The sequence below is a fragment of the Equus quagga genome, chromosome 20 (genome assembly GCF_021613505.1).
Source record: "Equus quagga isolate Etosha38 chromosome 20, UCLA_HA_Equagga_1.0, whole genome shotgun sequence".
NCBI lineage: Eukaryota > Metazoa > Chordata > Mammalia > Perissodactyla > Equidae > Equus > Equus quagga.
The window spans coordinates 18,562,505-18,587,680 of NC_060286.1; the positions used below are offsets into that span (position 1 = coordinate 18,562,505).

Sequence of the window (25,176 nt, forward strand, 5' to 3'; positions counted from 1 at the left end):
CACTTTAAATCACCTGGAAATAGTGCCAGCGCAAAGTGATTAAAGAATTATAGGAGATGTTATCCCTCTATCCCTCTTGCTTAGAATATATGTACTAAGCAGATGTTGGGCTTCATTCAGACACGGCACACAATACAAATTTGGTTCATGTGATGATCTCTGACTGGAGAATGACAGTGTTATATAGAATGGACCAATGTTGAAATAGCACTTTTTATAAAACCATTATATAAAAACAAAAGCCTATTGTATTTTATACCCCAGAAACAATTAGAATATAGCATGTTCTAAAAAGATAACTTTCCCAATAGCAACAAGAATTTAAGATACTTAACAATTTAATCTACCAAAAATTTTGTAAAACCTACATGGAGAAAATTATAAATTTTTTTGATAGACATTGAAGCAAACCAAAACAAATGTCATGAACTAAAAGGAAAACAAAGCCCACCATACTGAAAACTTTTAAAAAGTTATCTAAAAAGAAGTGAACAGGCATTATGTGAGTAAAATCTGCATTACATAGGCCTGGAAATTAGAAAGTGAATTTAGATCCAGTATTCTCATATGTCTTTCATTTTAATTCTTAAAGCAAACTTAAATCACGTTTCTTGGGAAATTTATACCTGAAATGTTTGAAATACCGAATGCTGTTTCCTTTCCCTGGAAAGCTTTGTCCGTTTCCCTTTTTCTGTGCTCCTGTCCAGTCCTCTGTTACAGCCAGTACCAAAGTATTTTATACATGATGTACAGTCATGCGTCGCATCACAACAGGGGTACATTCTGAGAAATGCGTCGTTAAGTGATTTCATTATTATGCAAACATCATAGAGTGTACTTACACAAACTTAGGTGGTATAGCCTACTACACACCTAGGCTCTATGGTACTAATCTTCTGGGACCACTGTCGTATATGCAGTCCATCGTTGACTGAAACATCTGTTATGTGGTGCATGACTGTATATCTCTCTCGTCTGTGGACTGCTTTAGGTCAGGGACAGTGGGGAGATAACTGTAGCAAAGTGGTTAAGAGCACAGGCTCTGGAGTTAAGGCCACCTGGGTTCTAATCCTGCCTCTGCTACTTAGCTGTATAAACTTGAGTAAGGTATGTAATGTCTCTGTGTCTCATTTGTAAATTGAATGTGATAAATGGTGCCTATTTATAGGGTGTTGTGAAGATTTTAAATAATGGTAACACATGTTAAGTACTTTGAATAATACCCAGCATATAATCACCACTCGGAAGAGCAGTCGTGTTCTTAGCCATTCAGCAGCACAAACTCTTCACTGGTATACTCTACATTTTGAACAATGTGTGATAAACATGTTAACGTTACAGTGATACCAGTCAGGTGGAACTTAGGACTGAGCAGGTTGTTATGTGACCTGTGGAGCAGGGCACAATTTGTTTTAAGTAAGAGGTAAGAAGCATAATGTCAAGTCAGCACCAGGAAAGATGGCACTAATTAGAACAAGTGAGAACTTTCCCTCACAAATATATATTAAGAATATAAGAATGTGTTCAGATCAGAAAATTATTCTACTCAAATAGCCACACAGGACTGAAGGGCAACCAAGTACCTAGTGTGACAATTATGGAGGCTCTTATGGACCCTGTCAGAAATTATACCATGGGAATAACTGTGTTAACTTGTGTAATGATTATCTGAATCTTAATCTCTTCACAATGTGAATGCAAAAAGGTGAGCATTACTAATCCTACATGAAGTTGTGCTCAATAAATACATATTGAATGAGCCAATTTTAAAAAAAGATACTATCAATATTATTCATAGTATCTTCAGAGCATAGCACAATAATGAACCCATGGAAATTCTACAATTAAATGCTTTTGTAAAATAAGTTATCTACAGTGCTCATGACCTGAGTTAGGATTGCTAATTCAGTTATTACATTTAACCAATTATTTACATGTACTGAGGATTACTTAGTTTTCATAGCAACCTTAATCTTTCATTTCATGGATTTTGATATGTTTAAATATATAGCTTTGTTAAATGCTTTTGTATTTAATGCATTTGCATTAATCTAATCTACTTATATTAAATCTAATTGCATTCTGACTTCCTGGGATGAATATTTAGTCATTAAACAAAAGGAACATTTTTCAAATAATTATTCATAGTGTCTAAGTAATCTAAGTACTGTACTTATTTTAATTCAAAATATAGTATCTTTGCTTTCTAAAAGCACATCATAAATACAAATTCTGATGTTATCTGAATTTAAACAGAATTGAATTTATGAAAAATATTTTCTCTTAAAGTATATGGCAATAATGTCCCAACAGCCAGATTTTTAATCAAGAACATTGGTCAATTTTCAGTCAGTTCTTTAGCAAGCACAAAGCCAGAGGAAAGGGCTGTTTTCCTTGTGCTTCAGGATAGAGGGGAGAACTAGTTGGTCTTTAGTGGAGAAGCTCAGGTTCTGTTCCTTGAATCTTCCCTGTGAGAAGTCTCTTCATCAGGGGTTTCACTTGAGCCCAAGAGCCTTTTTAAAGATTTTTTTTTATTATTTCCTTTTTCTCCCCAAAGCCCCCCGGTACATAGTTGTATATTCTTCATTGTGGGTCCTTCTAGTTGTGGCATGTGGGACGCTGCCTCAGCGTGGTCTGATGAGCAGTGCCATGTCCGCGCCCAGGATTCGAACCAACGAAACACTGGGCCGCCTGCAGCGGAGCGCGCGAACTTAACCACTCGGCCACGGGGCCAGCCCCCCAAGAGCCTTTTTATACTTCGCCATTTAAATTTTGCACAGCTCTACAATCACTCATTTTTATAAAAGCAGCATTATTCAGATATTTTCCATGTAGTGTAAAATTCATTCATTTAAAATATACAAGTCAATGAGTTTTTAATATATTCACAAAAGTATGCAACCATCATGACGACCTAATTTTGTCATATTTCCATCACCCCAAAAAGCAACCCCATACCCATTAGCAATGACTCCCATTCCCCTGACTCCACTCCCCCTCCCCAGCCAGCCATAAGTAATCACTAACCTACTTTTTGTCTCTCTGGATTTTATTCCTTTTTATTGCCAAATAATATTCCATTGTATGGATATACTACATTGTTCATCAGTTGATGGACATCTGGATATTTCCACGTTTTGGCTATTATGAAAATGCTGCTATGTACAAGTTTGTGTATCATCACCATTTAAAACTTTCTTTTGATGTAGGAATGTGTTTGTATGTTATATCATAAGATTTGCATTAGAATTCCCTAGATATAGTTTTAATTTAGTATGAGTATGACATATATCATCCAATGATCTAAATACTTTCTGCTAAACTAGTAGCTAACTCAACCATTTATTAGTCCCTCTTTTGTCTTTTTGAGCCACTTAGAAACTGGGTAAGCAAAAACACAGCCCTTTTTGCTTTCATCACTCTCAGTGTTGGATTCCATTTCAAAGGACTCTAGAGTTTGATATTTCATGTCGTAGCTAGAATGGAGAAGAATGACTTGCTGTGAATCCATTTACAGTTGGTTGGCTATCTTGGGGCCTGAAGAGCTGACTGACAGCAATAGGTCATATTCTCTGTTTCAGAATTTTCAATCTCATCATATATTCTTGTTTTGTTTTTGCTTAAAGTGAAACTTTGAAAGTTAGAATCTATACACTTGGAATGCTGAACAGCTTCTGGCATATAGAAATTAATTTTTGTATTGACATTAACCTCAAAGACACATCACTGATTGTACAAATGAAGTGAGTATACCCAGCAACCTAAGCTGGACTTGGGCAATCATTAAGAAAGTTCAGGGGCCGGCCCAGTGGCCAAGTGGTTAAGTTCACATGCTCTGCTTCAGTGGCCCAGGGTTTCATGGTTCAGATCCTGGGTGCCGACATGGCACCACTCATCAGGCCATGTTGAGGCGGCATCCCACATGCCACAACTAGAAGGAGCCACAACTAAAAATATACAACTATGTAGTGGGGGGCTTTGGGGAGAAACAGGAAAAATAAAATCTTAAAAAAAAAAAAAAAGAAAGTTCAGGGACCGGCCCAGTGGCGCAGTGGTTAAGTTCACACGTTCCACTTTGGCAGCCCGGGGTTCACCAGTTCAGATCCCGGGTGCAGACATGGCACTGCCTGGCAAGCCATGCTGTGGCAGGCATCCCACATATAAAGTAGAGGAAGATGGGCATGGATGTTAGCTCAGGGCCAGTCTTCCTCAGCAAAAAGAGGAGGATTGGCGGCAGATGTTAGCTCAGGCTACTCTTCCTCAAAAAAAAAAAGCAAGAAAGAAAAGTTCAAAGAATGTGATTGATGGTAGGAGTATTCAAAGTATGTTAGTCACTTTGTCTCTCGCTTTTGACTCAACTCTGGATTTGGGGGTTTATTTATTCGAAATAGGACTCCTTAATCAAATCAGACCTAGATTACTAGGGACTTAATAAGTAGTCTTTATTAAAATAAACATTTTAGTAAATTATGAGAACTAGTTTTATAGTCTCTCTACCTTCTGGAAAAAATGAGCTTTAGTCAGGTATGTTTGGTTACAGGAATGCTAGTTTCTTGGAATGAACATGAATATAGAGGAAAAAACTGATTTTTAGTTTTGGCTATTTCATGGAATAAGGTCAGGTTGATCTTACAAGCACAAGGAATTTTAACTCATTAAGATAGTATCTTTCAGCATGGACTTTGTAAATTGTTTTTTTCTTTAGAATAAAAACAAAAGCTTTTAAATAAAGCTTTTTAAATAAAAGTGTGGTAGATGTCTTCATTTTTTATAAATCTTGTGAAAACGTCAATCTTAAGAGAAAACTAGACTTAGGAACAAGTCACTTACTTGTGGTTTGGTTGTTGACTGTCATAGCTTTTTGCTTAACAAAATATGATGAAGAATAGTTTTAATTGGCTTAGTTCCTGCCAAATTTTGCATCGGCCAAATTCCTTACTTGTGGTTTAATTTCTTAAAAGCAGGGCCATGTCTTATGCTACTTTGGTATCCACAAGAAATCCCAAACAGTGCTGGGAATTAAGCAGGTAGTTAGGGCTTGATTTAAGATCTATTTCATAATGTTCACTTGCATTTTACACCAGTGGCCTAGTAGAAAACTTTTAAAGAGGAGCTGTCCTTAGCTTGCCTGGGTGTTCCTAGACAGGACATTCCTAAAGGCTCGGTTCAAATATCACCCTGTTCTAAAGCTTTTCCTGTCCATCCAATCCAGACCTTCTGCAGAATTAATTATCCCCATTTCTCTCCTCATAATGTGTTGTGTACTCCTCTAATAGCTTTGATGATGTTGTTTGATAATTATTTATTTTCCGGTCTGTCTTCTGCCAAGATTCTCAAGGTTAAGGACTTTATTGTAACCTTAACACTAAGCACAATGTGTGGCAATAGAGATAGAGTTTTGGTAAAAATTCTAATCCTTTGGCTGATTGTTTTCATTTCTTCCTTTGTTACTCATATTTTCTAAAAGATAATCTCCCTTCTACTTCTGGCTTTATGATAAAGAAATATGCTTTATGATCATAATTTTAATAAAATAAAATCCTGCCTCCTCTTTTAGTAATGAATTAGAACTGCAGAGAACTGGAGACAAAATCAGGGAGCCTGGGTAATATAGGTTAGTGGTTCTCAAACGTTATCATGCATCAGAATCACCTGAAGGGCTTGGTAAGACATGGATTCTTGGGCCCAACCTCTAGAGTTTGTGACTCAGTAGAACTGGGATAGGGGTCTGAGAATTTGTTTGTCTAACATGTTCCCAAAGTGATGCGGATGTGGTTGGTCCAGGGACCATACTTTGAGACCCGCTGATAACAGATTATACATTCTAACTAACCTACCTGAAAGACCTCCAGTATGCTGAAGTAGGATCTGTTTCTGATCTCCCCACCTCTTTAATGTCTTGGGAAAAAATGTACTCCATAATTGCAAAGATCTCTACAAGTGTCTCCACGGAGCACAGTTAAGCTGTTGATGAGCAAACTTTAGTGCCCAAAGACTCGAGTAGGAAGGGGTTTTCTAAGGAAGACTGGTTGACCTCTTTTGCAGTGCAGGTCTGGAGCCCTGTGCTCATAACCACTATGGTACACCCTCCCTGATAGGTTGTTCTCTTTTGGTGTCTCATCATCTGCTATTATAGGAGTACATCTATAATGGGCACACAGTAAGGACTTGTTGACTAGTAATGAAACTAGTTTAGAACTCCACCCTTCTGATTTTGAGGCATCATAAAATGCTTCTTTTCGCTTTCACATCTGTATTAGTTTGAATGCAAATAAAATTATGAAAAATATTTTATATTTAATTACGAAGCATTATCGTCAATGTTTATATAGTATCTAATTAACCAGATTTCCCCCTGTATTACATTTAGCCATATTGATTACCTTTAAGTTGCTTTTAAGATCCTAAATTATGGCCTATACTGTCAATGAAAGAATGCTTTTTCATTCAGTACATGTTTATTGTATGTTAACTATGTACAGGTTAAGCTTTGGAGTTTCAGTGATGCAGATTTTTATACACAGGATAATATAATTTTCTGGCTGAGGATATTTTTGTGTTCTAATTATTTTAAATTAATAATTCATGAATGTTGTAAATAAGATTATTCAGAAATATCAAAACTATATATTCTGAAAAAAAAAACAGGTTAATTAGCTGTTATTTCTAATCACAAGGAAAATAACCGTTGCCATATGACTTCCTAAGTAGACACATCATACAAGTTCTTACCTGATTGTGAAGTGGCTTTAAAAGAAATTCATAATCAAGTGAAGACAGTAATTGTTGTACCTTTGTACTACTACATGATTTTAGAGGAAAAATATTTTTAGAAATTAAGGCTTACTGGATAACTACTGTATATTGTGCATTTTTTCCAAGTTCGTTGGGGAAATTATCTTTAAAAGTCTCTTCCATTGATGAATTTCTTGTCTAGTCAAGTTGAGAACATGAACCATACGTACATGAAACCACAGTGCAAGCAATTAAAAGCCAAATTATCAGCTAGAGCAAGTAATTTGTTTTAAATTGGATAAATCAGCATCTATAAAGAAAAAAAGAGTGATCAAAGTGAAGCAGGACTGGTGAGGTTACCATTTATATACACAGTTCTTGATAGTGAGGGCAAACTAGTTGAAATTTAGCTGGACTAGTGAGTGTTTAGATTAAGCTATTCCTTTTTGTAACTTGTTAGCTATTGGACTGGCCTAAACTTTAAAATTAGTCTTGCTACCAACCTCTAGTGCTTTTTCTGAGAAGATTCAATAAATGAGTAACCAACGACTCATTCTCTTCACCTCTCAGAGAATTTTGTAGAAGCAAAATGAGACCTTCCCTCATAGCTCTTTTACAGATATGTTGAAAATTGTGCTCTTAGATTTGTCAGGATGATTTCTTAAATAATTAAGAGCGAGAAAGATTGGAAGGCAGCAGTTCCTTATTATCAGGCTTAACCCAAGTTAGATCTGGTAGACTTTAAAAAATATATAATCTGCTTTTATTGTTTGGTCATGTGTAATTTGTTCCTTATCCAAAGAATTTAATGATGGAAATAAACATTCATGACATGAAAAGTCACTCCCTTTCTAAAGCTTTTTCTGTCTAACCATTGCCAAGCCCTCCACAGAATTAATTATTCCTGTCTCTGTTCCCGGGCCTACTCTTCATTGTATTATGATATGTAGTGTAATAAGATAAAGCTATATTTCCAGAGAAGCGTTTGGTGAGGTTTTCTTTTTTATTATGGAGATTTTTCAGCATATACTAACTAAAGTAGAGAGAATGCTGTAAGGAACCCCATGTACGCCCTCCCCAGCTTCGATAATTGTCAGCTTTCTGCCATTCTTGTTTTATCTTCACTTCCTTATATCACACTTTTTGTTGTGGTTGTGTTGTTGGCTGGAATATTTTAAAGCAAATCTTAGTACCATTTCATTTATAAATAAGTTAATGTGTATTTCTAACCGAGAAGGCTTTAAAAAAAAACACCATTATTACACCAAACAAAATAAAATAAAACACCAAACTTAATAACATCTAATAGTCCATGTCCAGTTTGGCTGGCTCAAAATTGTGTTTTTTCTGATTGGTTTGTATGACTCAGGATCCAGACATGGTCCACACATTACATTTAGTTGACATGAAGATTCGGTCTCTTAATCTTCTCTATAACCACACTCCCTGCTTCCTCCAAGTTTTTTTCCCCATGCTATTTAATTGTTGAAGAAACTGAATTGTTTGTCTTATAGGATTTCCCACATTTTAAATTTAGATGATTTTATCCTGGTGATAGCATTCCACATGTTCCTCTTTCCCCCCAAATTTCCTGTAATCTGTTAGAGAATAAATTGGGTTTGGATTCAGTCTTTTTGGCAAGAATGTTTCGTAAGTGATACTGTACACTTACTGTTGCTTCCCATCAGGAAGCACATGACCTCCGCTTGTTCCAGTGTCAGCGAAGGCCACTGGGTTTGAGAGTTAACCATCTGATCCTTTTCATAAGAATAATGATGTTAATTATTATTATTCTAACAAATCAGCAACTATTTGGTTTCCCTGAAATACTATCCAAAGAAGCAAGGCAGGAAAAATGCTAGGTTTTTTCCCTCCTTTTATTTATCAATTTTCAGAACATGAAATGAGTTGAAGTGACTGAGGACTTATAAAAAAATATTATAAATGTTTATATTTGATGTGTTTCAATGTATTATAAACATGATTCTTTTTGACTCTCAAAACTGTCCCATCTTCAGTTAGTGGATGTCCCTTCAGATTGAATCCTGTGTCATTTGACTTTACCCTAGTAATCTTTGATAAATTCCTTGCTTTCAGCATGTCAAGATATCCCTGGTTCACTTTTTCAGACTTGGAATCTCATCCATTTCTCCAAGAGCCCTGGTTTCTTTTAGTAGAAATCTAGGTACTAATAGTTTTCATTGTTAATAGACTGTCATTGCTTCTAGGCCTTTTCCACGGACAGAGTTGGTAAATAAGGGTTTTTTTGAAAAGAGAAAAAGAAATTTTGTTCCTACCAATACAACCAGTTCAAATTAAAGATGTCAAAGGGTTTTGTTGGGGTTTTTTTTTTGGTGTTTTTTTTTTTGAGGAAGACTAGCCCTGAGCTAACATCTGCTGCCAATCCTCCTCTTTTTGCTGAGGAAGACTGGCCCTTAGCTAACATCCATGCCCATCTTCCTCTACCCTATATGTGGGATGCCTGCCACAGCATGGCTTGACAAGTAGTGCATATGTCTGCACCCGGGATCCGAACTGGCAAACCCCAGGCCATGAAAGCAGAGCACGTGAACTTAACCGCTGTGCCACGAGGCAGGCCCCTCAACGGGTTTTTATTTGATATATTTGATTTTATAATGAGATCTCTTTTCTCATGCTGAAAATCTTGGTTCCTAATAACTAACATAACTGTTTTAACCTGCAGTAAAACTAGCATCAAAAGAACTAACTACATGTAACAACAAGACTGCTGGAGGCAGTTTAAGATTTCTCTGTGCTTCTTTTACATCCTTAGGATACACACTTGTAGGGATGTGTAGTCAAAATATGTCTTTTAAAATTATTTAAACTTTTCTACTATATAGGTGGCGTCAAATTTTATAGATTCAGGTTATTTTCAGTTTATTTCAATTTTTAGAGATTCATTTTTTCTATTTAATGAATTTTGTCTTTTAATACATAAAATATTTATATGTTGTCCCAAAGTAAAACGTATAAGATAAGGTGCATTCAAAGTATCTACCTTCTATCTCTATCCCTTCCCCCTCTTTATTCCCCTCGCTAGGTAACCATCTTTATTAGCAAAAACTAATACAAAAGTTCATCCTTCTATTGTTTCTTTTGAAAATATAAATAAATATATATGTATTTCCCCCTTGTCCTAATTTTCAACATAAGCTCATATACTATAAATAATCTGCACCTTGCTTTTTTCACTTAACAGTATGTTCTGGAGATCTCTCTATAGTAGTATATAGCTCTCTTCATTCCTTTTTAGAGCTGAACAGTACTCTATAATAAGGTTATACCAGTCCCCTCTCTAAAGATGGACATTTGGACTGTTTCCAATCTTCAGTTGTTACAAATGGTGCTGAAATTGATAGGCATGTGAATACCCTATTTAATATTTTTGCTGGTGTTTCTTTGGGATAGCTTCCTAGAAGTGGAATTGCTGGGTCAAAGGGTAAAATACCTATGTAATTTTACTAGGAAAAAAAAGTTCTTATGCGTGGTATTTAATTAAGAATTGAAAAGGAAGCAGAGTTCCTCTTTCCTCATATATGAATAAATTGTTTCAATAGATGTATAGTTGACTACCTACTATGTGCCTGGTATTGTTCTAGTTGCTGGGGCTACAGCAGGAGGTTCTACAGCACTTCGTGAATCATGAAGGTAAATAAACAAAGTTAGTTTTAGATTTGGTGAGTGCTCTGAAGGAAGTAAATGGGTTGATATGAAAGAGAGTAACTGAAGACAACTCACTTTAGATAGGGTCGTCATGGAAGGCCTCTCTGAAAAGGTGGTATTTGAGCTGAGACGTGAAGGATAAAAATGATTAACACTGTTATTTATTGACTTCCCTACTATGTACCAGGCAGTATAAAGGATTTTCATGCATTGCCTCATTTAATCTCGAAAGATCCTGCAAAGTCTGTTTCATAATTCCCGTTTTACAGATAAGAAAACTGATGCTCAAAAAAGTAAATTAGTTGCTCAAGGTCTTTTTTTTTTTTTAAAGATTTTATTTTTCCTTTTTCTCCCTAAAGCCCCCCAGTACATAGTTGTGTGTTTTTAGTTGTGGGTCCTTCTAGTTGTGGCATGTAGGATGCCACCTCAGCATGGCTTGATGAGCGGTGCCATGTCCACACCCAGGATCTGAACCACGAAACCCTGGGCTGCCGAAGCAAAGCGCGTGAACTTAAGCACTTGGCCACGGGGCCGGCCCCAACTTGCTCAAGGTCTTGAAGCTTGGAAAAGGGGGCCTAGGATTTGAATCAAATGTAGAATTGTCTAATTCCAAAGCCAGATAAGATAAACACTTTTTACTGTATTACATTGCCTCTCTTAACCAGACAGAAAGCAGAGAATACTGAGTTAATGGAGTAAATGGTTTAGACTGTTGTTTTAACCTGGCCAGGAGTACAATGTTTTGTTTTTTCCTTTTAAAGAACTATTTATATTTATTACTGAATGATTGCAAATTCAGAATACATATGCTTATTTTATTTGGAATATTCATTATATAAGAAAATAGAGAAACGTACTTCTTGTCCAAGCTACATAAAACAGTTTCAATATCTGTTTTTATTGTTTTCAGTTTAATGATGGTTCTATTTTTAAAATACCATAGCAAAAATATCCCCCAGATATTTCTAGCCTATTAAAATGAATGATGCGCCTTCTAGGTATCCTATTTATTTATTTATTTCATAAATATTTGTTAAAATATTTATGGTACTTTACAAGTGTCTGTTTAAATTAGCTTTAGTAAATGAAATACCTGAGCAAAACATTGCTCAAGGTTCTGTAAATAACTGTAAAATTAATCTTAGGGGAAAATTTTTTCTTATATCAGCACTTACTGAGCACTTAAATATATTAAGTCTCACAACAACCCAGTCAAGTAGGTACTGATCCCCATTTTTCAGATGAAAGAACTGAGGTCCAGAGAGACTACATAATATACCTGAGATCACCATCTTTTTCCTTTTTTTTTAGATCACCACCCAATAAGTGATAGATTCACACCTAAGGTTCAAATCCTACGTGATCATAGGTTTTCTATCATAAGTAATAAAAGTCATATCAAACAATGAGAAAGTAGGGAAATGTTATATTCTTCTTGCTAGTGAGTTAAATCCATACTACTGTCCGCTGAACCAGGCGTGAAGATTCATCAACATTTTCTTTGGTGTCTTAAACTAGAACTAGGTGCAGTTAAAACCCAGATTCTGACTTTACGAACAAGGCCACCTCTAACAATATTAAAATAAAATGATATTATTCCTTGGCTTAAAGAAAAATTTTCCAGTAGCTATGGGAATGCTTGTGGTATAAAGACAGCATCTTAAATCTTTATGCAAGTCATACACAAAGTGTTATTGCGATGAAAAAATAGTGGCGTGAATAATACCTGCTCACAGCCCAAGACACTTGATGTATCTTGGGCCTCAGTGTTTGTTGGATTTTGCAATTTCATGAACAAGGTTTGTATTTTTTTAAAGTTCTATATTTCTGTGTGTCCCACTTGATGTCAAATCTGTATTCTTAGATTGTAGGATTCCATTAGAAAAAATAATCTCAGCTCCTCCTCCCTCCATCCCCCCTCCCCCACACACTCATTTTGTATAATATGGTAATGATATCACCGTAGCAGTAATTACGGGTCATCTTCATTTCTTTCATCTCTGCCTGTTCTGATGGCTTCATTCCTTTGACGGAAAAGATTTGGCTCTGGGTGCTATGATTATTTTGTTAAGCGTTATTCGAATAGACAGGAGTGAGAGAAATTAATCAATCCAAATGCAATTAGCATCATGTTTAACCCAGTGATGGACGTCTCAAGGTGAAACAGCCAGGGGAGTTTCAGACATTATTATTCAATCCAGTGGTTCTTATCTAAATTATAATCAAGAGAGGTTTTTATTGGCTTCTCAGTGTGAAGATGTAACTCTTTCCCTGCCCTGGGGGTCAAGACAACTGGGCCTTCATCCTCTAGACTTTAGCTACTGCCAACACCTTGAAGTGGGGATGTTCCAAGCAGGAAACTTGTCTTAATATCCAAGTCATTTGAAATTATCGATACTGTGATCTTGGTCTGATTTTCCTGAGAGTGGAAACTAACCTATGGATAAATTACTCTGTCTAACTTGGGGCAAAATATTTTGTGTAGTGATCAAGTCACTTTGACTAGTTGTTGTTCTATCTTAACCTTACATGATAGATTATTATTGCTATTATTCTCACTTTATGGATGAGGAAATTAAGACCATGTGAAGCCACTAGCCTTTGGTCATAATAACTGTTTTACCACGATGTATTACTATGTAAGGGCCCTGAAGCATGAATGTTCTGCACAAATGTATGAGTATTTAATAAAAGTTCTCGCCCCAAGAGTATTAATCTCTTGCTTTGATTTCATTATCTTTTGTTCAATTGAGTTTACCCTTGAAAAGGCAACCAAGTGAAACTATGAAGTATGCCTGTGAGGCCCTCTCAAAAGGAAACAAAATACTGATAAGTTGTTAGCTCTCATTTCTTGAACACAAATCTTTGGAGTTTTTTGTTGTTTTGATTTGTTTTTTAGTAGGGAGAAGGATGGTAAGAAGGATTGAATATTTGAAATCTAGTCTTGTTTCGTTCTTAAAAGAGGGCAGGGCAAGGAGAGTTGATGGAGAAACACAGGCTTTCACCTGAATACAACATTTTTCAAATGCCTGGCAATTAAGATTCTTCTACTTCTGCTTTCAATCTTCAGGCATCATGGCTGACACTTCCCATATTTTATGTTCCTGCTTGATGTTTTATATTCTGAGAATAAATCTGTTGGCTGGATATTTCTGTCCTTTTTTTGTTCCTGTTGTGAAAACCCATTAAAATTATTTTCCATATTAGAACTGTCCAAATTTGTTTAGCTGTACATTGAGTCCTGGCATTTCCTTTTTTTATTACTTTACATTACTTCTTGGATAAAATGTTCTCTGGAAATGTGAAGAAAAAAATGTTTTGATATAAAATTATGTTTCTCTGAATTCACGGAAGGGAACACTCTTCTTAACCACCCACCCTTTTGGAAGAAAAAGTCTTATTAGAGGCATAAGACACCCAATCGAAAGAGAATCCAGAAAGTGTGCCCCAAAGAGGCTTTTTTGAAACTTCTGAGGGTGAAGATTTTGATAGTCAACGATAGTTTGGTCATAGATTTAGTAACCAGACTATTCTTTTCTCTGATATATATTTCATCTCCTTTTTGAAATGCTTATGCCCAAAGAACTTTAGGCAAAAGCCTGAAGGCTGTTCTGCTTACCTTCAAATGCTGCTTTTATATATTTTAGAGAAAAATGAGATTTCTACCAAAGACTCTCACTTGTGTGTACTTTCTCACAAGAGTTGATTGAGAATGGTCAGCAGACCTTACTACAATTACATCACCTTCTGAGGGCCACCAACTGTCCTAATGAGGCTCCAAGAGACCCCTCGTCATCCGGTGACATGCTCAGTTCCCAGCACCTTCTGCTTTTGACAGTGGCACCGGCGCCAGCTGTTCTCATGTTAGAGGCATTAAAAAATGCTTAGTGCTTGACTTGAATTATCGATCGTTTAGCGGTATGTTTTGTGCAGAGGTCTGAACTGGAGCATGGTAAAGAATCTCAGTCTGGCAGACTGCCCTGGAACTTCTCTGCTGTACGCCAGCTCTATGCCAGAACAACAGGAAAACTTTCCACATTCCTGTGGGAGAGAAGTTGGCATTATAAGTCACATTGGTTTCCTTTTGTTCTCCTCTAATCCACCAAAATACCTGTGAACAGCTAGCTCCATCTCAGAGGTCACTTCTAATTTATTTGCGTCTTCCCTAGTATCTAGTACATAGTAGGCATGCTACTGTGACTAACTTAACTATCCATCCGTCCCCTTCATGCTTCTCTTCTACACAGCACACACCGCTGGCTAGGTGACCCCTCTTCTCATAGTGTTAGAATGCATTCAAAGCTTCAAGGACCAAAAAAGTAATTTTTAAAGAAGAATCAAAACCATAATTATTACAAGTGGCATCATTTCTATAAAACATCTATGAAGCTAATTAAATAAATAGCCTTTTAGCACATTGATTTAAACTAAACTAACTAGGATTTTATGTGTTCCTTTTTGCTTTAAGTATGTGCTGGTACAATTAAGGAAGGTAGCTGCCTATGATACCCAATATTATTCCAGCAGGTTTGATCTTCCAGAATATATGTGCCATGTAGATGCAAGTCATTCATATTTCCATTTGGTTTTTATTTGAACTTTTTAAAAAATAAATAGTTTGGCCTCCTTTTGCCGCTCCTGATGCTCATTCGGTGTGAACCTGGTACCTCTTTTGTAAAGCAGCAACCAAGGTGACTCCAGTGCTTGCCGTGGCTGATGAAACACCCAAGGAAGTAGTCAAGACTAGGAAGAATAGTCATATTAATTTGAAGGTGGTGGGGCAGGATAGTTCTGTGGTGTAGTTTAAAACTAATTAAGGCCCATTGTGAATGACAGGGTCTGTCAATGAGGCAGATCAGTCCAGCGTGATGAGCAGCCAATTCCTGAAACAGACACACCTGCACAGTTGGAAATGGCGTTTGAAGATACTCCTTGATGTGTTGAGGTGTTCCAGCAGCAGACATCAGGTGTCTACTACAAAGGGAACTTGCTATTCACTCCAGAACTCAGTTCCCACAGACCAAGAATACATTCCTAGTTAGAAAACTGCAATTTGGTTCCACCACGTCCTGACTACTACAGTATGGGTTTCTCTATTCTTTCCTTTTCCCCTTCCTGATTCTTTTATTGTACACAATTATAACTGGTATATGCACACAAGCATATTACCTTTTTTTTAACTAAATTGCCAATGCTATGTTTTGATTGACATCAAATGGTTATGGGATGGGGCAAAATACTGGAGAGTACCCCCTATTGCCATTAGTGGCATGCTCATTCAGCTCTTAGCTTTCATATTTCAGAAAGTTATTTTACTCTCACTGTTTAACAAAAAAATCTTTGCATATCTTGTTCAATGGAGAATTTTAATATTTTTCACTTATCATTGTAAAACCAGGAACAATTGTATAACTTTTTTGTACATAGCTGTTACATGTAGGGCAATCTGTCTTTAAGTAGGGATAAATTACTCTGAAAGAAATGAATGCCGACCCGGTGGTGCAGCGGTTAAGTGTACACGTTCCGCTTCAGCGGCCTGGGTTCACCAGTTCGGATCCCGGGTGAGGACTGGGCACCGCTTGGCAAGCCATGCTGTGGTAGGCATCCCACATATAAAGTAGAGGAAGATGGGCACAGACGTTAGCTCAGGGCCAGTCTTCCTCAGCAAAAAGAGGAGGATTGGCAGTAGTTAGCTCAGGGCTAATCTTCCTCAAAAAAAAAAAGAAAGAAATGAATGAATCCTAGATAATTTTCCCGTCAAATGTATTGTTGCTTAAATAAACTTCTGTTTGAAATGAAAGAGATAGTTATATAGTAGCTAGCATTTACTGAGTGCCTATGTGAACTCTGTATTAATCTCACCTTGAACAGATGAGAAAACTGAAGCTCAGAAAGATGACTTGGGTGACTTGCCCCCAGTGATCCAGGGTCAGTCTAGGAGCTGGGGTTCAAATCCAAGCCTGTCTGATGCTAAAAGCCCTGTTCTTTTCACAATGTTACACTGTCTCCTTCGTTTCCTGGCCACTCATATTAGAGTCTTCTAAAGACAGCCTGTTGTTGCTCTTCAGGATGTGAGAGAACCAGTGGAAAGTAACTCTTCCCCACCTCGCTAATGTTTTTAATTATATTGAGGCGCAGAAATATTTAAAATAGTTTGCATTGGAATTGAAAACCAAACCTTATGAGTTTCTTCCATTTCATTAAAAGTTACTTAATCTTTACATTGTTCCCTGCATGAAAGCCAAGCAGAATTTTATCAGGCAATTGCCTGAAAGTTATAATCTGGAAAATCTTTCTGTAATGAAACCCATATGTCATGGGCGAAAAGTGCAAAGCCCTGGCAGAGAGGGCTGGTCTCGTGAGAGATTCTGCACCCGATCTCGTTAACCAGGGTGCCTCTGGTAATCCCTCATCCCCTCACCGGTGAGAAATCAATCTGTACCACTGAATCTTTTCAACCAGCTACCAGAAAATTTACTGCAGAGAAGGCAGTTTGGGGGTAGTCATTGTGGAAAGGGAGCCAGAGGCAAGGCTAAATGTAGGATGGAGGAATTGGAGAGTCTAAAGGAGAGATTATATTAAACCACACACTCCCTTCAGAGCACGCAGGATGAAGTCCTCCCTTCAGCCCTGACCTCTCTAAGTATATCCAGGTATTTACAGCTGCCATGAACCTAACAGCCCTAGAGAAACAACGAAGTGGGTAATAGAAACAGCATAAACCTGGAAGTTGACTGTAGTTTATCCATGTGCTGTCTTTAAATGTCTAAGTGGCCCCCTCTCCCACACTCTCTGCAGCAATTCACTTGCTCACCCTCTGGTGACAGTCTCCATGTGGCTTTCTCAGTTTCTGGTCTATGCACTGCATAGGAGGACCTGTAAATCGTAACTTGACATGGAGATCATGCTTCTCTTCTGCACAGCATACACCATGGTAGCTGATGACCAGGGGATCCCTCTTGGTATAGTTCTTAGAATGTGTTAGCAGTGTTGCCTTCCTGTTGAACCTTGTAATCCCAGAGAATTAATCCAGAATTAGAAAACAGTTCAATTTCATTGACTCTAGATAAAACTCTCTCTACTAATCTTATTGTCTCTAGGATTGTCTTCTATCTAACACATTGTGGAAAAAAATAACCAGGAGAGAAAGCAGGAACTGGAAGTGCCAAACTGAGGGGCATATAATCTCACCCTGGCCATTAATGTGAGAATTATACCCAGCTGGACCTATTGGGAAGAAAGGTTGGAACTAGACAGGGGGAAATAGAAATTCCTCTCCTCTGTAAGCAAGCCATAGACATCTCTAAAGGTTTTTCCCCAAAGAGATTTGAAATCCTTGGTGGGAGTTTTTTAGTAAAATACATTTACATATAAAACCCTACTGGAAGAGGTGTGTGCGCGCGTGTGTGTGTGTAGAGGAGAAATACAGAATAGTAGCAGAAGGCTGTCCCCCTACTCCTAATGGGATTTTGTAGCAGCATGTGCGAGTTTGTTTCAGAAGTCAAAAATGAACAGATGTTGGTATAAATTACCTCTGTGTCTGATGTCTTGCAAATTAAAAGCGCGGTTGGCATCACTAAACAATTTCACTAGGTTTAGGGGGGTGCGGTTAGCAGGCGGTGATTACTGTAGCAGGTCGGTAAGAATCTTCACACTGCAGCAGAGCAGGAGAGCAAGGATAAAGAAATGAGAAATAAAATAACGGGTATGTGAATTAATCAGAGATGTTAACATCTCTGATGACAAGTGAACAGGAGTGCACGTGCTCTGGAGCAGCCCCTGACCCACAGCAATTTCTCTGTGCACAAGAAGGGGTTGGTGCTTAGGAAGTGATTTATAGAGCATAGCCCTCTTTTAGGGAGCAGCTATGTCACGAATTCGTATATCTCCTATATGGGACTGGCGAGTAGGAAAACTTTCTCCCCTCCCATGTAGAAGATGATGTCTTTTGAATTACTTCTACTTTTACGGTGGTTTCCTGCAGCTCTGTGTACTTAGATTAGGTTGAAGGGGGAGGAATGATTGAGTGGGAAAGGGTTGTTAAAAAGGATTGGTTAAATTCAAGGAGAGCTTGCCAGCAAGAGACTCTGGAATATCCGTTTATTTTTCTTTTTAAATCCGTTTGATCCTTCAAATAGATTGGGTCTTTTTAAATTTAAGTCTTAAAATACTAGTCATTCTCTCATTTGGGGAAAAAAACAGTAAAGAATTGAAGGATCTGAAGGACCATGGACAGAAATAATTAGTAAGATCAGTACAATACTCCTGGCCCAGGATTTTTGAACCAAGAAGAATTTCATATTACCCATGTCTGCTTTCCGGAGCACCTGCTTCTAGCCTTATTGCAGGATCATTCGATACTATGTTTAAAGTCCTTAATAAACACTGGAGAGTAGGCAGAAAACCCATCCAGCAGAAATAAATGATGAGACCCACTCTGGCCAAAAGTATAAGTCAATTCTCTAGGATCAGGCTGAGGGAGAAGATTCCAAGGAACGGAATTTTTTAGATTATAGCCTCCCTTTTTATCATAGTTCATTCATTCATTTGCTCAGAATACTGAGTGCAAGAGAAGCAGAAGCCTCTGAAAGGTGATATATGAAAGATTGTTTCTATACCAAGCATGTTCATTGCTGAATATCCAAGAGAAAAAGCAGAGCAGGTGACCTTAGTATGCTACCCATTTTACAGATGAAGAAACTGAGGTTCAGAGATCTTACTCAACCTAAGGTGTCACTCAGCTGCTAAGTGCTAGAGCTGGAACTTTAGTTGAGTTCAGATCCTGTGTTCTCAGAAGGAAGTCCATGCTGTCTCCCATGGGCAAGGAAGTACTTGCCTGGATTTTCCTTAGGGTAGTTAGTCCTTGCTACTCGATATCTCTCCATTAACCTGGCATTATTTCCATCAAGGGAGATGATTTTCTTGCCAACTAAGCAAGGTGAATCTAAACAAAATCCCACAGCGTAGAGAATGGAGCACCGAGGGCCACTGACAAGTCTTAGTGTTTGTCTGTGGAAGGCAAGGGAATGAACGTTCTTGTGTTCCTACTTGGTTCTGGTTTTGCTGCATCTTATAATTTATCCAGCCAACATTTATTCAGCAGATCCTAGATCTAGCACTATGCTAGGTGCTGGTGATACAAAGAATAATAAAACACACTCTCTGCTCTCAGTTGTTACACTTCAGTGAAGGAAAACAAGTGTATAAACAAATAATTGCAAGTCTTACAGGAACTTTGTATGTATAAGTTTTGGTGTAAATCCACCAAGGAAAAAATAGTCAGTTTGATTTGGGCCAGGGTGGGATTGTGGGTGCATGAGGCAAGACCCAGCACTGGGACTTTCATTCCTAGATAATTGGATTTCCTTTCCCTTTGTTGGAGCTCAGGAACTTGTAAAAGATGGGGACTATATAGATTGCAGTTAACAAAACCCTTTCTGTGGTTACAGAGTTTATATTGTTTTATTTCTTTGTTGGACAAATAAATAGGAACTGTTAAACATAGGTTGCGGGGGGAGTGGGACCCCATTCGTCTAGTACCGTTTGCTCTGGACTTGGAAAACGTAGCAAGGAGGCTAGGGCAAAGGGCCTTCTCATCCCTGCAGGTACCCCCTAGCCACCTTACTTCTTTAGCCAAGTTGGAGATATGTTCTTGGGAGGCCATGGGGCACAGCCTACTCTGTGCCCACTGCATGGTCCCAGCAGACCTCTGGCCTCCAGGGCAAGCCGTTGGAATCTTTCAGCACTGTTACATCCATTTAAGAAGTCTGAAAAGATGATCTTGTGGGGATGAGGATAAAGGGGGCTTTATGCTACATACGATTTTTGAGGATTTCCTTGACAGAGCTAAAACGGGGGGCTTCTGGAGTGGCCCTTGTAATTGAGAAATGTTTTACTTTCGTTTCTGAGCCTCATATGTAGGAAAGTAGCTGTATAAACCCTCTTGTAACTACAGCATTCAAAGATTGATGGTGCCGAAAGTCAGAGAAAGACACATAAACCTTGCCTGGCTATATTAAATATCTAAGGACTGACAATGCCAAGAGAGAGAAGACCAAAGCTCTATAAACTCTACTTTATTACACCATCCACAGATGAACTGCACTGAGGGAATATAAACCCTGTTATGTTACAGCATCCAGGCACTGCCACTGCTGAGAGATGGGGTAAATGATCTCTAATTTTGATTTGAGATTATAAACGTCCAGAGACCAACAACCCAGAGAACACTCTAATCTTGGTTGGATTTTAGCCTCTTAGAGCAAACCCCCAGAGAGGGTGAACACGAGTACTAGGTTACATTCTTGAGAGAGAGACAGGTTTGGGGGAACTCCCTGGTGATTTTTTTAAGGGTGGATGATAAAGTCTTTCTCATTTGACCTGCACCTTATAGCAATTGCCAACTTCAGAACAGCTTTGTACAGTTTTAGTTGTCAATAGTGGTTGATTTTTTTTCCCCTTTTCAGAGGTTAGTGGTGATTGAATCTGTTATGGTAGCAACTTAATACAATTAAACAATTTAAATACAATTATACAATTTAAATCAATCTGAATTTTTAAATTGAATTTTCCTGAGATGTCTTTTTCGGATTTGAGGTTTTCATTGATCTTTCATTTGCTTTGTGATCCCAGCCAGAGAGATGACACGGGGGAAATTCCTCAACATTCTAGAGAAGCCCAAGAAGTAGCAGCTGCTTGTGGACAGGATGTCGTGGGGACTGGAACCATGCTTCCCTCCCAGTGCAGCTCTGACGATGCGCACCTCACTGCTTCCGGGTGAGAGGCCGGAGGGTGCACCTCCAGGACTGACCCTCTCCCCTGCTCCCGGCACTCCGCGCCTCTGAGGACATTTGGCGGCAAGAGAAGAATCTGCTCTACCCAAGGATCAGTGCAATTATTCAATCAGCTTCCAGACTTTGACCATCTCAGCCTCGGATGCTGGTAACACTAGAGGGCATATCGTTCTTCAAGGTCAAAGACCTGCTTTCTCATTTCCAGAAGTGATTCAGGAGCCCCAGGATCTTACGGTTGTTTTGATTCAGTAACGGCAAAGTCAGTTGGGACATGTTGATTGGATGAGTTCTTTTGAGTTGTACTTGATCTCTTAGGAAGTATTTATGATGCAAGGAGACCAGAGACCAAGTAGATTCTGGGACACGCCATGTAGCCTGACCTGTGAATTCTTCAGTGTATACTAGGTTCAGAATCCCCAGCTAGAGAAACCAGAATCTTCTTAAAATGTACACCTGCTTTTAAAATTCTGTGCCTCTCATGATAGTCTGATCCCCCAATGCCTTCCATTCCCCAACTCCCAGCCCCTGCCATCAGTTCTGACTCCAGGAAGGGATCCCTGTGTATCAAGTCCCTCATGGGATTAGCTTGTATAGTGAAGTGCCCGTGCAAGGTTGCATTGGGTTCTAGACCTCAAGACCAAGTTAAAGGTGACAGAAAGGACTTTTGAGTCCTAATTAATCTGTTACAGATTCAAGCAAGAAAGTCAGTATAGCCTGAAAGATAGGAGAAGGGGATTGTTTGTAGGAGTTCCCATTTGATTAAAAACTAGAAACTCCGATTGACCTTGGAGAAATGTGCTATGGAAGGGTGGCAATGTTTTGCCCCGCTTTGTCCCCTCTCACGGCACATATCAGATATTTCACCCATATAACGGAAACACACACACACAAAAGAAAAAAATAATTTCCTGACTTAAATACAACTGGTGTGGAGCTCTTTGCCATTATCTATCTCTCTTAAAACCTGAAAAATCTAGTCCGTGGGTAAAATTGATTACACATGTTCTCCGTATTTTGTCTTTATAAGCCAGCCCACAGCTTCTAATGTTTTGAGAAGTACATGGGGTTTCTTAACTTTTATGAAAAGAATATCCATATGGCAGTAGTCTGATGGTATTTCACACAAGGAAAATTGTGGTCAAGTTTTTGGTTCTGAGTGTCTGTGCAAGGGCACAACACTATTCAATTTAATAGCTGGTCCATTAACCATTTCTGACACTTGTGCCTTGTTTCCTGTGCTAAAATTGTTTGATTTTTCTTTCATCTGTGCCATTTGATCATCCATACAATTTTACATATTAAAAAGAAAAAAAAATTTGAACACAAGACACAAAGGATGAGTATGAGAAGGCAAACATTCTGTTTGGATGCTGTATAGAAGGTTAGGTTGTAGAGGCTTTGATTTTAAGTTAAGCTTATTATTGACATTCCTTTATCTCTAAATGCGGTTGAAGAGTGAGAGAGGGGGGTGGCGGGATGGGGCGAAAAATAGTGCCGTAATGTCAAATTCTTCCTTTGCTCTGTTTTTGAGAGTTGATGACATCGGGCACTTTCAAGTGCTTGGGGATGTTGAGAAATACATGGAGAATATTGGGATACCTCCCCAAAACCAACTCACGTCTGTAACCTGAAGCTATGTAGTTGGTTTTCTGGTCTGCTTTGGCCTCTTTCTTTTACTGTCATCTTATTCACCAGCACTTAATGTAAGTAGATGTTTTAGAATTGCAATATTTATTGGTTTTGTATTTGTCGTCCTTAGAAATGTTAATGATGTATTTTTATATTGATAATATAGATATATGTACAATGTGTGTGTGTATGTATTTCAGGGTGTTAGAGGATTGTACTTTGTATGTGATGGTTTCCGTGTTGTTGTAATAAATATGTCCCTTTTATAGGAGAGTGAGTTTTTCCTCAAAGGGTCAAGTTGCATTTTTTAAAGCATAGATCATGTCAAAAAACGCAACTATAATGACAAATATCCACTGTCTTCCCCTTAATAATCACAGTGGGTGATGTAGAGCTTTGTGGTCAGCTACTACGTGGTCTCCTAGCTTCCAATCTATTCTACCAGCCATCCAGCTCATTACTGCTCAACTCCCTAAAATACTACTTAAATACCTTTAGTACCTCCCCATGTCTAGCAATAAAGTCTGGGTCTCTCATCCTGGCATTTAAAACTCTCTACATGTAATCCTAATCAACCCTCCAGTTTGGTTTCCTTCCTCTCCAGTATGTGACGTCTCTGTTCCAGTTAATCTGAACAATTCCCAGTTCCTGCTGGAGTGCCTTTGCTTATACCATTGAGTCCTTAGAAAGTCTTGCCTCTTTGTTGCACATATCAAACCTATTCTTCTATAAACTCCTGATGATCCAGCTGGATAATCCTTCCCCCTGCATTCCTACAGCATTTATGTATCCCATCTTTATGCCTCTTCCCACACTCTGCCTTATATTTAAGTGATCTGAGTACATATCTCATTGCCCTACTAAATTATAAGCCCCTCAAGGTTATGGCTGTCTCCTCCGTTTCTAGTTCTTCTTCAGTGTCTTCTTTGAACTGAACTTGGGTTCAAAACCTATCTGTTCGCAGACTTTCAGTTAAACATGATAGCTTGAAAACAGATATTTCTCTGCCACCTACTAAAACCCTTCGTGTGAGTTCCTTTTCACCTCTGTTCAAGAACTAGAGAAGAGGAAGTATTACTCAGTACTGCTATCACCCGTCGATAGTTTACCTGCTCTAGACCAGAGCACACCCTTGTAGGGAAAATGTTCCATTTTAAGGAAAGCAAATTGTTTGGCATCATTGGCTCGTCATTGATTTCCAAGAAAACCACCAAGTGGACGGTAGATTTCTGTGCTCTAAAAAAGCATGTCTGGCTGGCTGAATAGGGACAGTGTTCTGAATGCTCTGCTCTAACTCTTTAGAGATTGTTTTTCTAATAAATAACTCCTTATTATTTGCCCACAGGTTTGTTTGCCCTTTTTCTTCGCCATCCCGAATACCATCCTGTACCGCATTTGTTGGCTCTGAGCAGCACTGTCCTGAGAGGTGGAGCACTGGTGCTTGGAGGCGTGTTTTCAAATTCATATTCAAATCTTTCCTCACCAGCAGTCTCATGACTTCTTGCTCACTTCAGTTTCTCCAGTTTTAGGCCTCTGCTGATTTGTTTGGCTCTCCTTCTGTTGGTAGAGTACTAAAAGTTCACAGGATATTAATTGCATTGATATCAAAATGCCATCATTAATTTTCCTTTATCTTTGTGTTGCTCATTGATCATATTTTTTATTTTTATTTTTTTTATTATTATTTATTTATTTTTACTGAGGAAGATTTGCCCTGAGCTAACATCTGTGCCAGTCTTCCGCTATTTTATATGTGGGTCGCCACCACAGCATGGCTGATGAGTGGTGCAGGTCTGCACCTGGGGATCCAAACCCACGAAGCCAGGCCACCGAAACAGAGTGCGCCAAACTTAACCACTATGCCACGGGACCAGCCCAGATCATATTTTTTAATTAGACCCTTGCTAACTGCTCCTTGTATTTGGTTCTCCAGCTGCAGCCTATTGTAGCTCCTCTGTCTTCTGGCCTCACCTAATCAGGGCAGTGAAAATGGAGCTGGTGGAAGTCGTTCAGTTGGCTTCAGAAGGGTGTTTGGGCTTCCATAGGAGCTTTGTAATGAAGCCAAGAAATTTCATTTCCAATGGGATGCTCTGCTCCCTTCTGTTTCCTCCAGGATTAAGGCATCACAGGAAGGTAAACAGGCGGAGCAGGAAGGGAAGAAATGGGCAGATGGGCCAAGGTGGATGGTCCCAGGGGTCACATAACATGGTTTCTTACCAGCTCTCAACTTCTGCACAAACTCCATCTCCAAGCATATGGCTATGCTCTCCAGTTTCTGTGTTCTTCATCGTTTGAGAGCTACAAGACCACCTGACCCCTGCATGGGCTTCTT

The 25,176-nt window shown here is 38.5% G+C and overlaps 1 protein-coding gene across 3 annotated transcripts in view; it reads left to right on the plus strand.

The window, feature by feature from the left end:
• LIN52 (lin-52 DREAM MuvB core complex component) overlaps positions 1 to 24,174 on the plus strand; it is a 112,553-nt gene extending 88,379 nt beyond the window's left edge. For 2 of the 3 annotated variants that reach the window (XM_046647826.1, XM_046647829.1), the window contains one exon: positions 21,055 to 24,173. In XM_046647826.1, the coding sequence (XP_046503782.1) occupies positions 21,055 to 21,202 (148 nt within the window). In that variant the 3' untranslated portion in view covers positions 21,203 to 24,173. Of the gene's footprint in view, positions 1 to 21,054 lie in introns of all 3 variants that reach the window. The other variant, XM_046647827.1, reaches the window with a different exon arrangement.
• Positions 24,175 to 25,176: the final 1,002 nt, after the last annotated feature.